The sequence below is a fragment of the Castanea sativa genome, chromosome 4, assembly GCF_040712315.1.
Source record: "Castanea sativa cultivar Marrone di Chiusa Pesio chromosome 4, ASM4071231v1".
Classification (NCBI taxonomy): domain Eukaryota; kingdom Viridiplantae; phylum Streptophyta; class Magnoliopsida; order Fagales; family Fagaceae; genus Castanea; species Castanea sativa.
The window spans coordinates 35,108,627-35,124,672 of NC_134016.1; the positions used below are offsets into that span (position 1 = coordinate 35,108,627).

At 35.4% G+C, this 16,046-nt stretch overlaps 1 protein-coding gene across 3 annotated transcripts; it reads right to left on the bottom strand.

Annotated features, from left to right (window-relative positions):
* Positions 1-5,317: 5,317 nt before the first annotated feature.
* LOC142630417 (uncharacterized) lies at positions 5,318-14,360 on the bottom strand. Of its 3 annotated transcripts, none has more exons than XM_075804409.1 (9): positions 14,005-14,360; positions 13,034-13,118; positions 10,513-10,569; positions 8,707-8,748; positions 7,901-8,069; positions 7,040-7,092; positions 6,716-6,937; positions 6,191-6,237; positions 5,318-5,820 (listed from the first exon to the last, which is right to left on the bottom strand). In XM_075804409.1, exons 1-9 carry the CDS (start codon positions 14,346-14,348, stop codon positions 5,766-5,768), a joined length of 1,074 nt encoding a protein of 357 aa, XP_075660524.1. In that variant the 5' UTR covers positions 14,349-14,360; the 3' UTR covers positions 5,318-5,765. The 3 variants fall into 3 exon arrangements, with proteins under 3 accessions (XP_075660524.1, XP_075660526.1, XP_075660525.1); XM_075804411.1 differs by having other exon boundaries at positions 13,034-13,146; positions 14,005-14,137; XM_075804410.1 differs by lacking the exon at positions 10,513-10,569.
* Positions 14,361-16,046: the final 1,686 nt, after the last annotated feature.

Sequence of the window (16,046 nt, forward strand, 5' to 3'; positions counted from 1 at the left end):
TGAAGATCCAAAACTCAATGAGTCTGGTGACTTACTAGCTTATAGAGTCAAAAAAATCAATATAAGGGAGAATGGAACTAAAATAGTTACAGAAATTGAACACTTTAGTCATGAGCATGACTTAAAGCTTGTTGATGAGGTTCGGAATAATGATAAATGTGATGGGTGCACACAAGCCATTCTCCCTCCATTTTATAGTTGTGCCAAGTGTAGCTTCTTTCTTTTATAAATCTTGTGCTAAATTATATAGAAGAAAGCAACACCCACTTCATCGGCACCCACTCACCCCTCTCAAAAAGCACCTTATAGGAGTAAGTTGTTTCGGTGTGACGCCTATCACTAGTCTTGAATGGATTCACCTACAATTATGAGATATGCAAGTTTGATCTTGATATTCAATGTAGTTTGATCACAGACACCCTTATCCATTATGGTCATGAGCATTGTCTTAACCTCTCTAGCACAACATATGAACAAAAATGTAGTATTTGTGATCTTGAAAGATGCCAAGTATTTCGTTGTACCACTTGTGAATTTACACTAGACTTCAAATGCACTACACTACAACATATTACAAGGTATAAACAACATGAGCATTGCTTCACTCTTTGTTATATTGCTGGAGATGATTCTGGTGAATATTACTGTGATATTTGTGAAGAAGAACGAGACCCAAAACATTGGTTTTGCTATTGTGCAAATTGCAATTATCCTACTCATCCTAAATGTATTTTTGGAAGATATTTAAATTGCAAGTTTGGAAGTACTTCCAAATTTGACTGACACGAACACCCCCTTACTTTAGTTGAGGCAACTAAAGAGCACCCTTCATGTCATAAATGCAGTGGTCCTTGCATAGGGTTGATCTATCAATGTGCCAAGTGTGATTTCTACATTCATCCTTGGTGTTTGTGAAAGGTATGAAGATGTATTTTCTTTTGGTTCAACCTTGGTTCTTCCTTGTTAAGATGAATCTAAAGCCTCAATATATATATATATATATTTATACTTGTATCGTTCAAGTATGGGAATATCAACTAACTCTTTTTTTGAGTGTTAATGCAACATGTTTTAGATGGATTTGCATAGATAAATAATTATTCAGAAAATTGTTTTAAGTTTATCAGAGTGTTGTTTTGTAGCTCCTAAAACAATTTAGGACTTGTCACATTTATTAAAGTTGAATTGTAGGGCTACGTGCAGCTTATCAAAATTACCATCTCCTTCCATTGGACCAGCTTCTGTTAATTTTTTTCCTTTTGAAATTAAGGTTCGGTTATAATATTTGACCCAAAATTGGCAACTGTTATTTTCGTTTGTAATTATGATCAAAGTCTAATTCTTATCAAAGGAATGAATAAGCTGATGAGCAAGGTCATGGTCATCAATCTTTAAACAAACCTATGCAAGAATCATTGGTTTTATTTTTTATTATTTATTTATTTTAAAATTCCTAAACATTGTGATGTCAATAAAAAAATTCCTTTAGTTTTAGGCTTAGGAAAATTGAGTTCACTCATTTTTGTTGACATTTGGATTAATATTTAGCTACACACCTATTTACTCTGCCTTCTCAGAAAAAAGAAAGTTTTTTGCTTTGAAGAAATGTGGCTCTCTGATAGCAGGTGTGGGGAAGTTGTGGAGGCAGCATGGTATTCATGTGCTGATACTGATTTAGATAGAGCTGTGATATACAAGGTGAAGCAATGTGAGAAAGATTTGACATGGTGGAACCATAACGTTTTTGGCAATGTCCAAAGGGAGCTTAATAAAAAGAAAAAACAATTATGGGAGGAGGAAGAACTGGCTATTATTAGTGGGCACAATACTCGGGTAAGGACCTTGAAGGTGGAGATAAACACTATGTTGGACCAAGAAAATAGAATGTGGGAGCAAAGGGCTTGAATCCAATGGCTGAGCAAAGGGGACGACAACACCAAGTATTTTCACACACGGGCATCTTATCGTTTCGAAAAAATAGCTTGCTGGGTATATATGATTCGGCCAATGTTTGGACAGAAAATGTAGAGAACATTGCAACCATTATCACAGATTACTATCAAGAGCTTTTCACCACCATCAATCCAGACCTATCCTCCTCGGTACTTGATCATATTCCTTTTGTGATTACAGCAAGTATGAACAGCCAATTAAATGAACAATTTAGTGTCTTTGAAGTTGCTGATGCCTTGAAACAAATGGGACCTTTGAAAGCTCCCGGACCCGATGGGATGCCTCCCTTGTTCTTTCAGCACTATTGGCCAATGGTGGAAGGTGATATAACACAATCTGTGCTAGCTTGGCTGAACTCAGGTACTTTACCTTATCCTTCAAATCATACCCACATCACACTTATTCCCAAGAAAAAAAGCCCAAAATATGTGACAGATTATCACCCCATTAGCCTGTGTAATGTCCTCTACAAATTATTTTCCAAAGTCTTGGCCAATAGATTAAAAAAATTGGTCCCCTCAATAATCACTGAACACCAATATGCCTTTGTCAAAGACCGTCTTATTACGGATAATATTTTGATTGCCTTTGAAACATTACATTGTATGAAAAATTATAAATCTGGCTCCTTAGGTTACATGGCCTTGAAACTGGACATAAGCAAGGCTTATGATTGAGTTGAATGAAATTTTTTGGAAAAATTGATGATGAGGATGGGTTTTAATGAAAGATGGGTTGGTCTGATTATGACTTGTGTTAAAACTATGACTTACTCAGTGTTGGTCAATGGTGAACCTAAAGGGCTTATTACTCCGTCAAGAGGTATTAGACAAGGGGACCCCTCTCCCCCTTTCTATTTCTTCTTTGCACGAAAGGGCTACATGGTCTTATCAAACAAGCTGCAAATAGTGGTGATATTACTGGCTTTGCACTTTGTAGACGAGGGCCTAAACTCACTCACCTATTTTTTGCAGATGATAGTCTTTTGTTTTGTAGAGCAACCCTTGGGGAGTGTGACAAGGTGATGGACCTCCTTTCCAAATATGAAAGTGTGTCTGGTTAGAAAGTGAATAGGGAAAAAATGGCACTCTTTTTTAGTGGATCAGTTGATGAAGGATCACGGCAGAATATTAAAGATATTTTGGGGGTCCGAGAGGAGCATAATTATGAGAAGAATTTGGGTCTCCTTTCTTTGATTGGGAGACGTAAAAATGCTAGCTTTAATTAGATAAAAGAGAGGGTGTGGAGGAAGTTGCAAGGGTGGGAAGGAAAACTCTTATCACAAGCGGGAAGGGAGGTTTTGATAAAGTCGGTAATTCAAGCAATACCTACTTATGCAATGGGGTGTTTCAAACTACTTATTGGGTTGTGCAATGAGATCGAAGTTTTGATAAGAAGGTTTTGGTGGGGGCAACGTGGAGACTCACGGAAAATTCATTGGCTTAAGTGGGATGATATGACAAAATCCAAGATGGTTGGGGGATTGGGCTTTCGCGATTTAGCCCTCTATAATGACTCACTCTTAGCTAAGCAAGCATGGAGGTTATTACATGAGAAAAATTCACTCTTTTACAAAGTTTCCAAGGCTAGGTTCTTTCCAAATTGCTTTCTTATGGAAGCTAAGGAATCAAGTGGGGGATCATATGTGTGGAAGAGTATTCTCTGTGGTAGGGATGTGATTGAGAAAGGTGTGACATGGAGAATAGGTGATGGCTGCTCGGTTAAGATTTGGCAACACCATTGGTTGCCAATCAAACATCCAACCCAAATTTCTTCTCCTCTTGAGTCTATGGAAAGTGCAACAATTGATTTGTTGATAGATGCTGATACACGGTCTTGGAATTCAAGTATCATTGATGGTTTATTTGCCCCAAATGAAGCTGCCTTGATAAAAAGAATTCATTTGGCTCGGTTGGCTCGTGCAGATGAGATGTTCTGGCCATTCACTCAGCATGGGAACTACACCTGTAATCTGGATATTGGTTTCTCAAGGAACTACATGATGGTCCTCCTCCAAGTGATGTACAACCCTGTACAAGCTTCTGGAAAAAGGTTTGGATGCTGAAGGTCCTGAATAAAATAAAGAACTTCATCTGGAGGGCTTGGAAAGATTCCATTCCAACCAAGGTTAGTTTGAGACGACGCTCCATCCCTATCCCCACACTGTGTGACTGATGCTCTGTTGAGGAAGAAACTGGTCTACATGCACTATGGTCGTGTAAAGAATTGGATCAGGTATGGTCGGGGCTACCAGTTTGGGGTTAGCGAAACAGGACCGGTTTTGTGGACTTCCGTGAATTGCTCTCATGGATCCTTGATAACCATGGTCAGCCTGAACTCTTTGCGATGACTGCTTGGACAATATGGCACCAATGCAATTAGATTCGACACCAATCGTCAAGCTACAGAACAGATCAGATAGCACAAGTGGCTTTGGAAAATCTAAATGAGTTTACTTCTATTCTTCCACAACCAATGTCTGCTCGTCCACAACCCAACTCAGTATGGAAACCACCACCAAGAGGCATCTTTAAACTGAATTTTGATGGAGCTGTTTTTAAGTCAGAGAACAAGAGTGGAGTGGGTGTGGCTATTCGGGATTGTAGAGGGCAGATGATAGTGTCATTATCACAGGTATTGCCACAAGCCTATGATGCTATGGAGATAGAGGCACTAGCAGCACATCGTGCCTTGGTGTTTGGACAAGAGGTTGGAATAAGCGAAGCTGTGTTGGAGGGTGATTGTCAAGCTGTCATGCAAGCCTTAAAGGAAGAAGGGAGTAACTTAGCATGAGTGAAGCCCATTATACTTGATGCTCTTAGTCAGTCTAGTTCTTTTACTAAATTACTTTACTCTCATACTAAGAGAGATGGTAATAAACTTGCCCATAGTTTAGCCTGACATGCTATTAATGTCGATGACTATGTAGTGTGGATGGAAGATGTTCCACTACCTTTATTTTCATTGTATCGGGCCGATTTAGCCAAACTTTCTTTAAGTTAAAAGAAGTTTAGGGCTTCCTTCTCAAAAAAATAATTAAGACAAACAAAGTTACGGAACACTTATTAGCTAGTCACATTTTGTTGTGATATAAAATGAAGCAAAAAATTACATTTTAAATCCTATAAAATAGGGATGTAACAAATTAAATAGTATAGGTTTAAAAGTAACAAATTAAAACCCGAGGTTTCAAAAAGAAACAAATTAAACTCCTAACCTTACAATTTTAGAAGTAGTAAACCCTGCGATTTTGAAATGGAAAAATGACAATGATAGTTCTGTTAACTCTGCATTAATGAAATGATACACTGACGAATCATGTATCAGTTACCACATTCTGGTGGCCAAATGAACAGAACAGTGAAGATCTAGCCCCCAAAGCATATATTTTTCTGTACAATGTTCCTCTACAAACAAGACATATATTTGATTCAATGTCCACATAAATTTTCAAGAATTCTTGTTAGTAGCTTTCTTCTAGTTATATAACCAAACACCAACTGTTTCATCTTCATTTGTCTTGGTTCTAGGCTTGGTTTTAATGGAAGTAAAACTGCCACTGTGACTGCAACAGTAAAATTTTGCTGGTGGGAAAAATAATCCATAGCCTGGAGACAACTCTATGGTAGGGCTTCCTTCTCTTGCTACTTCTGCAAAGTGAAGCATAACATGCTTTATGATGCAAGAGATTCAGCGATGATTATATTCACATTCTCATTGTCTACACTGGATGTAGTGAAAACAGAACATCCTTCACGGTCTGGGGAGGTCGGATAAACTTAATCCAATAAGTCTTTTGCCAAGAGAATAGCTCATGTAAGGCTAACATGCATTTCTTCCCCTATTACAGCAAATATTTCATCAACCCTGTGGAGGAAAAAAAAAAAGAATATAAAAATGACGGTTAACTTTTGTGCTAGTGACACTCCAGATTACAGTAAAGAGCTTGGAGACACATTTATCTATGTATACTCATGGTTTGATATGGTTTTTCTTCAACAATTTGGAAACAGTCAACTCAACTAATGGTATTTAGGTTTGTACTTTTCTATATTTCTAAGCAATTCCAGAGTGAATGTTTACCCCCCTGCAAATTTTTTTTTTTGGCACAGACAGGTGATGCAACTATTATTATTTGATACCCACTGGACTGTTGAGCCCAAGCTATCATCTCTTTTCAGAAAAATAGAGAGGTAAAAAATAAAAAGAGATTGTATTCTTGAACTCCAACTTTTACCTAAGAGTATCTATGTTCACCTCTGCAAGCCATGTTGTTATATAAACCTGCAACACAAGACAATTCACCAGTTCAGATAAGCACCAAAAAAAGAAAAAAAAATCAGTTCAGATATATTCCAAGAAAAAAAAGTATCTATATATTAATATATAAAAGCTCAAACTTGGAGAAAATTCAGTTCTAGAAACCCTAGAATTGTCAAAAGTATGTCATATGGCTATGCTAAGTTCAGTTCTTCTGCCACATGGCATTTTTTCTTTAAAGATTTTTAATCAAAATACTCAGTTAGTATTATAAGTATTATGGTTATTAACATCTTATTAATTAATCTCATCAATATTTTATTAGACATCTCCCAGTGTTTAATCTCATTTGTTAGATAAAATTGGATGTCGCTAAAGGGACCTCTATAACCTCAGTCAACGCTTTAAATCCAAAGCCCAGGTGTTTCTATCATACATGTATTACATGGCTAGTTGCATGCCTTTTAAATTATTTTGTTATACACACTGTTGAATCCAGTACCTGCAAAACCTCAGGGTTTGGCTGATTATTACTTCGTACAGTGGGTGCATCAGATTTCAAATCCATCAATTTTGGTGGGACTGGCTCACAAGTTTCTTGAGAAAAAAGGTTGCACATACTCAAATGATCAAATTCTCCCGGATAAAGCTGATCTGACCAATGCAACTCATTCACTTGTGGATCGTCACAACTAGTGGACAGTAACTCTAGTACCAGCAACCGCTGCCCAGACCAAACAATACTAGTTATCGATAAAGAAGAAATATAACTGAAAATGTTCAAATTAAACAAAATTTCCTTGTGGTCAAAGAAAAATACAACTACCTTCAAATTTAGTTCTCTTATAAACATCTGAACAAGCTCCTCCGCCAATTGCTCTGAGATTGTTCAAGGATAAGAATCATCACATTATATGAATTAAGTCAAAAAATGTATACTATCGATTTAGACCTAAATGAATATATTTAGAAGTGAGGCTTAAGTTTGTCATGGATTTGACATTGTTACCTTAATTTTAATTTCTAAATAAGTAAGTCATTTTTTTTAAAACATTTAACAGGCACAATCTAGTACAACAAAGTATGCAAGAGAAAACACCAGCAACAGAGTGCGAAAACAAAAGGTAAGAAAAAAAATTCAAAAGACAAAGAATCAATAATCTAAAAAGACAAAACATGGAAAAGTAAACAACTAGCAAATGAATCCACCATCCATAATTAAATATATCACAGAAAAATCCCTTAAGCGCCAATAAACTCTGCTCCTCACGATCAAACATCCAGCAAGTTCTGACCAAATACCCATCCATTGATTTGACATTATAGTTTTTCTTTAACTATTCATTAATTAAAAAATTTTCATCATCCCAATTTCAGAGAAAAAAATTGTATCATTAATTTTTTTTGATAGGTAAAAATTGTTTCATAAATGAGATATGTCTGCATCAAGAAATAAATATATAAAGCTCGGCCAAATTTTCAAAACTGGTGTGTTTCAAACTTCCATGCAAAAATGATCTGAAAGTACAACTAATTAACAAAATAGTTAAAAAGGAGGATAAGTTAGGGATGATGTAGATTGGTACTGTCAACGATAACTTGGAAATACCATACGGTAATGGGCATAGATGCATATAAATTTATACTGAAAAACTAGATCCAGTAATAAAAATTGCAATCAACAAACCATGAGAAGAGATTGACCAAAATGCAAAGACTGGAATTCCACCACCATCTCCAGAGTCATTCTGATCTCCAGAAAAGCTAGAAAATTGTACAAGCGCACTATTGCTTGGTCCTTTGAGAAAAGTTCTCATGGATTTGCTAGCATTGACCATTTGAGTTACAGCAGCCAACTGTAGATAAACGTATTAAATCAAAAGAATAGATACATCTTGTAAAATATTTGAATCATGTAATCTGCAATGCAGATAAAAACAATATAGTTACCAAAATATCTCTTAAAATATTCCATTCTCTCTGAAGTCCGAAAGAAGCTAAATTAACACATGCTGACATGAATCACAAAAAATAGTGTATGTATCCTGTTTGTTTTGGCTTGTTCTTGGTACAACTTAATACAAAGCATTTTACCAAATCAAAGTAAACAATGAAAATGTTGTACCCAATGTACAAAGCTCTGACTTTTAGGGGATTTGGGAAAGGTGATCGGTAGAAAGAAAAACTCAACCGATGCCTTTCCAATTAATTATATGATTTAAATTTTTTTTTATTAAATCAACCATATTGTCAGGCTTCCAGCTAGACTGGAAAATTGCTTTCGCACTTAGGTGGCAAGTCAGATCAAGTGGCCAACACCAAAATTTTGACCACAAAATGAGAACCCCACTGAAATATATTGCTAAATAGTAGATTCTTGGAAAAATTTTTAATGCTCTAAATGAAAAAGAAAAGGAAAATACAAATTTTCTTAGATGCTCAATTATAATATTCTAGAACACACGTTATAATTTTGGATGATGAATACATTACCATGTCTTTGTATGAAGATAAAAGTTTGCTCTGAAAAGTTTCCTGAAACAATAAGATTCAGTAAGTACTGACAGACACACAAAACTAGATTATAAAATACCATTAAAGATTTGTATGCATCATATAATAAAAGTAAGTTATTACAGGAAACACTTCTCTGCATGATGGACTAAAGGTCCTCTTATAAGTTTACTAGTAATATTAATTGCCAAATTCGTCTTGTTGTTTGGTTTAAAAAACCACAGTTCATTATAGCAAATCTCTTTTTTTTAATAGGTAAGAAAGATGTATATTCAAAAAACTGCTAAATGCAAATTAGCACCAGTATATCAAAAGTACAAAAAAGATGGAAAAGCAAAAACATAAAAGGCACTAATTACAAAGAAGAAGAGAGCTAAGGAATAAAAAAAGAGAGTCACTAGATGTGAGTCCCCAAGCCCTAGCCCAATCAAAAAGGGAACCAGAAAAGAGAGCAAGCAGTTGGTCCTTGGATCTATCCAAATCCTCAAACGTCAGCCGATTGTTTTTTTTCCAAATACACCACATCAAACACAACGAAACTAGGTTTCAAATGTAAGATGAATGCTTCCACAACCAATTCCACCAACTAAATAGAAAATCTGACACCGTACATGAGGGAACCCATGAAATTCCAAAAATTCTAAAGACAAAGCACCACAACCGATAAGCCTTTCCACAATGTAACAACAAATGATCCACTGTCTTATCACAACGACACATAGTGCACCAGTCAACGAAATCAAATCCCCTAAGCTGTAGCAAGTTATCTCCTGCGAGGATCCTATCCCATACGGCTATCCAAATAAAGAAAGAGACACGCTGGGGTGCCTTAACCTTCCAAATACCTTTCCTTGGAAAAACAACAGAAGAAGAACCATGTAACTTATGATAATATGAGCGGATAGTAAAATCCCCGTCTTTTGTCAACTTCCATCTCAAACGATCACCATTAGTCACTGAAGGTTAAATTGGATGCCAAGAATCGAAAGAAATCATCCACCACATCTGCCTCCCAATCATTAGGACCCTGAATGAAATGAATATCCCAAGTTCTCCTATCCCCGCTCCTTGACATATCAAAGATGACTCTACAGAAGCATCTCTGTTTGTAGCAAAATTGTACAAGATTGGAAAAGCCAAATGGAGAGGAAGACCTCCCCACCACCTGCTTGTCTAGAATTTCACTCTATCCCCTACCCCAACCTTATACTAGACATTTTTGTTAAAAACTTCCCAACCCATCCAAATACTTCTCCACAAACTATACCCATGAACACCCCTTCCCAACTTTAGAGATCCACCCCCCATTCTTCCCCAAATTTCAAAGCTACCACCCTCCTCCAAAGCCTATTCTCCTAGATCCCAAAATGCGAAAGCCACTTTCCTAGTAAGGCTTTATTGAAAGTGGTCAATTTCCTAATACCCAAACCACCATTAGCAATAGGCATACACACTTTATTCCAACCCAATAAATGTGTCTAAGGGTCACCCCACATGAAGTCCCTTTGCAGCTTCTCAATTTTGTTTGCCACGTGTAAGAATGGTGAACAAAGATAAAAAATAAGTGGGGAGGCTAGATAGCGTACTTTTAAGCAATTTCAGTCTACCACCTTTCGACAAATACAACTTCTTCCACCCTGCTAACTTCCATTCAATTTTTTCCAAAATAGGGTTCCAAATAGAGAGAGACTTATGGGACGCCCCCAACGGCATACCAAGATAAGTAATCGGCAAGGCCCCAACCTTACAACCCAATATCTCTGCCAAAGCATGAACATTATTTACCTCCCTTATAGGAATCATTTCACTTTTAGCTCCGTTAACCTTCAAACCGGTCACAGCCTGAAAACAAAGTAGCAACAATCAAACATTTAGGATTTGCTCCACCTCTGCATCACAAAACAAAATAATATCATCCGCAAACAGCAAATGCGAAACACATTCCCCTCTACCCCTCCTACCATCCGCCCTAAAGCCACTAAGTAATCCTATCCCCTCCATTCTCTTCACCATCCTACTAAACACCTCCATCATAACTAAAAATAACATGGGAGACAACAGATCCCCTTGTCTTAAACCTCTAGAGCTACCAAAGAAGTCAGCTGGAGACCCATTGACCAACACAGAAAACTGCACTGTAGAGATACAAGTTCGAATCCAGCTACACCATTTCTCCTTAAAGCCCATTTTCTTCAACAACTTCAGAAGTGCCTCCCAATTCGCATTGTCATAAGCTTTCTCAATATCTAACTTACAGATTGCCCTCTGAATCTTATTTTCGTTCTGCTATCAACACACTCATTGACAATGAGAACTGAATCAATGATTTGCCTACCTCCCACAAAACTATTCTGAGATTCAGATATCAATTGATCGAACACCACTTTCAATCTATTTGCCAAAACCTTGGCCAAGATTTTATACATACTCCCCACCAAACTAATAGGTCTGAAATCACGAATGTTAGAGGCATCATTCTTCTTAGAGGCATCATTCTTCTTAGGGATCAAAGCTATAAATGTAGTATTAAGAGACTTCTCAAACTTACAATGCTGATAGATTTCTTCAAAGACTACTAAAACATCTTTTTCTACTACTATCCAGCAATGATGGAAAAAGACCATAGAAAAGCCATTTGGACTTGAAGCTTTATCCCCTTCCATATCTCTAACCACTGATAAAATCTCGTCCTTCTCAAACCTCCTCTCCAACCACCTCTCCAACTACCCAATTTGATCAAACTCCAGACCTTCCACAAAAGGTCTCCACTCCTCGGACTCTTGATACAGAGTTTTATAAAATTGAACTACCTGAGCAGCCACTTCTGCTCCTTCTTCAAAAATCACCCCATCCACTTCTAAGAAACTCAAATGGTTATACCTTCTACGAGAATTAGCCATCTTGTGGAAGAACTTAGTATTATTATCTCCCTCCTTAATGCTCAACATCCTCGATTTTTGTCTCCATGAGATCTCCTCTAGAGAAAGAAGATGCTCTACTTGCGATCTCGCTTTCTTTTTTTCATTTCGCTCCGTCTTAGTGAGTCCAAGAACCCCTTCCTTAGCATCTAAAAACTCAAAAGCCCCCCAATAATTCTTTCTTCCTGCGACCAACATTGCCAAATTCTTGGCGATTCCAATGAATAATGTCTTCTTTCAAAGCTTTCAATTTTTAGCAAGCACATAACTAGGTGTACCGAAAAAGAATGGCAATTCCACCATGAATCAACTCTATCAACAAACCCGTCCGTTTTCAACCGCATATTCTCAAACCGAAAGGGACTTTTCCCCCTCGCCATACCCCCTGCCTCCAAAAGAATCGGGAAATGATCTGAAACAGGTTGTGGTAGAATCTGTTGAATCACATCCGAAAAGTGTTGCTCCCAGTCATGTGACACTAGAGCCCTATCAATCCTAGACATGGATGGCTGGTCAGTACCACTAGACCATGTATAACTCCCTCCCTCCAACAACAAATCTATCAAGTTTAAATCTTCAATAAATTCAAAAAACTTTTCCATAGCTGGAGTAAGCCGAGTCCCACCCCTCCGTTCACTAGGAAAACGAACAACATTAAAATCCCCAAAACAGCACTAGGGAACATTCCAATACTGCTGCATACCAACCAACTCATCCCACATAAAACCCCTCAAATTGTTATCATTTGGGCCATACACCCCTGAACATGCCCAAATAAAACCATCCTCCACACTTTTCCACTTAATCGACACCAAAAACGAACCCACCAGAACCTTGAACTTTTCTAAAACCCTCCTATCCCACATAATCAAGACCCCACCAGCCGTCTGATCAGCATCTAATTGATCTGCCAGAACCATGCAGAAAGTTCATTGCAAACTAATTGATCTTCAAAAAAGAACATATCTACGTTGCATTATAGTCTACATAAAATTTTATGAAGTAACATGATCTCCAGACTTCATAGTAATTTCATAGTTTGTGTCATACTAGAAGCAAAGTTTTAGGCAATCCTTGTCCAAAACCTCACACTTGGCTTCCAGAACTTCAATGAGCTGGTCATTCTCAAATTTTCAGACAATTATTTGGAATACTCACCTAGTTTGCAGTCTCAACTTACATGATTAATGTAAAATTAAAGACTGGCCAAATCTTTTCAAAAATATTCCCCTGATCCAGATTCAGATCAATTTATGAAAGTAAAACATGAAAACTTTCATCAGCTTTACCCAAAAGTTGAATAAAATGATCTTCAGCCAAAGATTCTGACAAAATCTCATGCACTAGCACATGCAAAACAATTAGAAATAGATTAAACTGATAATTACCTGCTGCTTAAACAATTTCCAACCCGCTTTCTTTCTTATATTGAGCATGTCACTTAGAACACCCAGCTCCATTGACGGCATGTATCTGAATCAATTATCAACCCATATAAACCCTGAATTTCAGAACTCACATAAATCACCACAAAAATACCTTATTAATATACAAACTAATACTTCATTGTTGCCAATTTCAGCCAAAGTCAATCCACAATAAATGAAGCACAAATCCTTAACTAAGCCAGAGCAGACCAGGCATGGTTAAGCAAAGTTTCACATTATCTAGTATCAGAAAAAATGACATAACCATAATCCAAGAGAACAAAAACTTAAAACCCAAGTTTTTTTCTTCCCTACATTTTCTCAAGAACCAACCAGAGCAGAACACTTTAAGCCAAATATACCTACCCAAAGTGCAAAAATATAAAGCTAAGTTACAAATGACAGCCTTTATTTTTGAATTGTATTCAATTCATTCCTCTAAAAAAAAATTTCCCCTCATCAGTCTATTAATATTCATTCAATTCTGAGGTAGTCATTTCATCCGATCCACACCGTTAAGTCCACCAAAACAAGCCATATTGGTCCATTGGAGATTAAAAAAAAAACTAAAATCAACAGCAAGGTTGGACTTAAGTCACAGAACTAGAAGGAATAACTAAATTGAAAAAAAAATCGAAGTTAAAGGACTAATTTTATTTATTTATTTATTTTTGAATTAAACTTTAAAAGACTGAATTGAAAACGGTCAAATTTAAAGGCGCAAGTTGTATTTTAGCCAGAAAAGCAATACCCAAAATCAAACTCCCACATTTTCTCAGCAAACAAACAGAACATAACATCCAAACCCAAACACAAACCGGAAAACCACAAAATACCCACATCACAAAAATGAATACTGAACCAAAACATGAACCAAAAAAAAAGAAAAACCCCAAAAGAAGAAAAGAAAAGAAAAAGAAAAGGATAGATACCTCTGAGAGAGATGGGCGTTGACGAGAGAGGTAGCGTGGGACTTTCCACTAGAAGAAGAAGAAACCCATTGTTTCCTACAAGAAACCAATTTGGACCACTGGTTTCGGAGGTTTCGCTGCGCGGCTGGCCTCCATAGCCTTGTCAGTGATGGTGGCATTGGTGAAGGGTTTTGATTTTGAACACTTGGGTTTGGTGGTTTTGAATAAGAAACAGTATAAGAAGAAGATGAAGAAGAAGAAGGAGAAGGGGTTTGTGGGTCTAGGGTTTCCATTGTTGGGGTTTTTTCAGGTTGGTCCGCCATTGATGAAGCCGATGCCAATGTGAAAAGGTCGGGGTTTAGCATGGAGGGTTTTTGATTCTGTACTACTAGTCGTTTAGTGTTAATTTCTATAAATACATTAATTTTTTTTTTTTTTAAATTTTGGTTTTTAGAATCCAATTTTTATAAATATTCCTTTGTGCTACTGCTCCAAAGTTTATCCAATTCCATTAAAAAGTTGTAAATAAATATTTTGGAAGTCTTTAAATTTTAAAAACAAAATTACAATCTAGGTTTTTAAGTAATTCAATTAATAATGAATAAAAAATTCGGATTCAAAAAAATTACAATGAAGTTACTTTTTTCAATATAAATAAAATGTTACATAAAAATTTAAATATAATACTAGCTTCATACACATAAAAATAAACATACTTGGGTCTATATAAAAATTTATTTATAAGTTAAATATTATTGCTAGTCATTACTATATTTTGTCAACTCTTAAAAAAATCTTGTAAGAATATTATTTGGATGAACATGCAAATTGTTCATTCTTGTTTATTTTCAAAAAAATAAATAAAAAATTGTTACTTCTTAACTTATATTTTGTTATTGTGATACAATAATTTTTTTTTATGAGTGCACTTTTTAAATAATATATGAACAATTAATCTTTATATAATATAGCATGTTTGCATAGCTTATTATTATGTTATGTGTCACATACAATCTTAGCTTTAAATTTTGGATTTTACTTTATTTACTTATTTAGATTATATTTAAACTAATAATTAATTTTTATTAGAAAATACGAGTAGTTTTAAATAGATTAGAAATGGTTTCAAATGAGATTTAAGTATTATGGGTTAGAAGTAGTTTTAGATGAATTTGAAATAGTTTTAAATAAGTTGAAAGTATTACATATTCAAAGTTTTACATGGACGTATTTATAATTTTTAGTTTAGATCATGAATTTACATGTAGAAAAACTTGATACAAAATGAGAAATGAAATGATGCTTGATACAAATCAAAGCCTATTTAAAATATAGAATTACTTGACATCAAATTAGTGGGCAATTAAAAACACGACACAAAATTAGTGTTCAATTAGAGTCAAATTTGGATTTTTTAGAGTCAATTAAATTTCTTGATCCTTAAATGAACTTTTACTCAATATATATTGTTGAGAAAATTTAATATAATATATATGATTTCATTAAGAAAGTTAGATATTAATATGGGAAAATAATCCTCTTTATTTGAAGGTATACAAAATACCATGGTATCATCCATTTCATTTTAAAATTTAAATAACTTGATAATTATACATGATTAGTTCTTCTACTAACAAAACTAAAATTTAAAATTATATTGGAACTTACTATGCTACCACGACTTAAAATAAGTGTGACATTAAAATGTCATATGATTTTGTCGTATCACTAGACTTTCAGGATTAAATCAAGAAGTGGGTTCTAGTTAGCTTAAATGGTAAAGTCTTTTATGGTTATATAAGAGATTTGAGATTTAATACTTGCCTACACCAAAAACAGATTGGTGTTTTGGTTTGAATTGATTAGTGTTTTGGTTTGATGATAAGTTATCATCATAAGCGGATGTTATAGATTAAAACTCTTAAATTTTATTTTTAAAATAATTAAAATTAAAATTTTAATAAAATTTAGTAAAAAAAAAAAAAAACTAAAAAAAGAAAGTGTAGAGAGTTGGTCCCACATGGTTCCAATGGTGATGAGGTGGTGGGGAGACCTTGTTTTTT

Excerpts from the sequence above, each read along its gene's own strand:
- LOC142630417 (XM_075804409.1), bottom strand. The coding sequence starts at position 14,348 with ATGCTAAACCCCGACCTTTTCACATTGGCATCGGCTTCATCAATGGCG. Across the intron at positions 7,093-7,900 it reads TTGGTCAATCTCTTCTCATG|AGCAATTGGCGGAGGAGCTT; the intron begins GTTTGTTGATTG and ends GAACAATCTCAG. Across the intron at positions 6,938-7,039 it reads TAAGAGAACTAAATTTGAAG|CGGTTGCTGGTACTAGAGTT; the intron begins GTAGTTGTATTT and ends TGGTCTGGGCAG.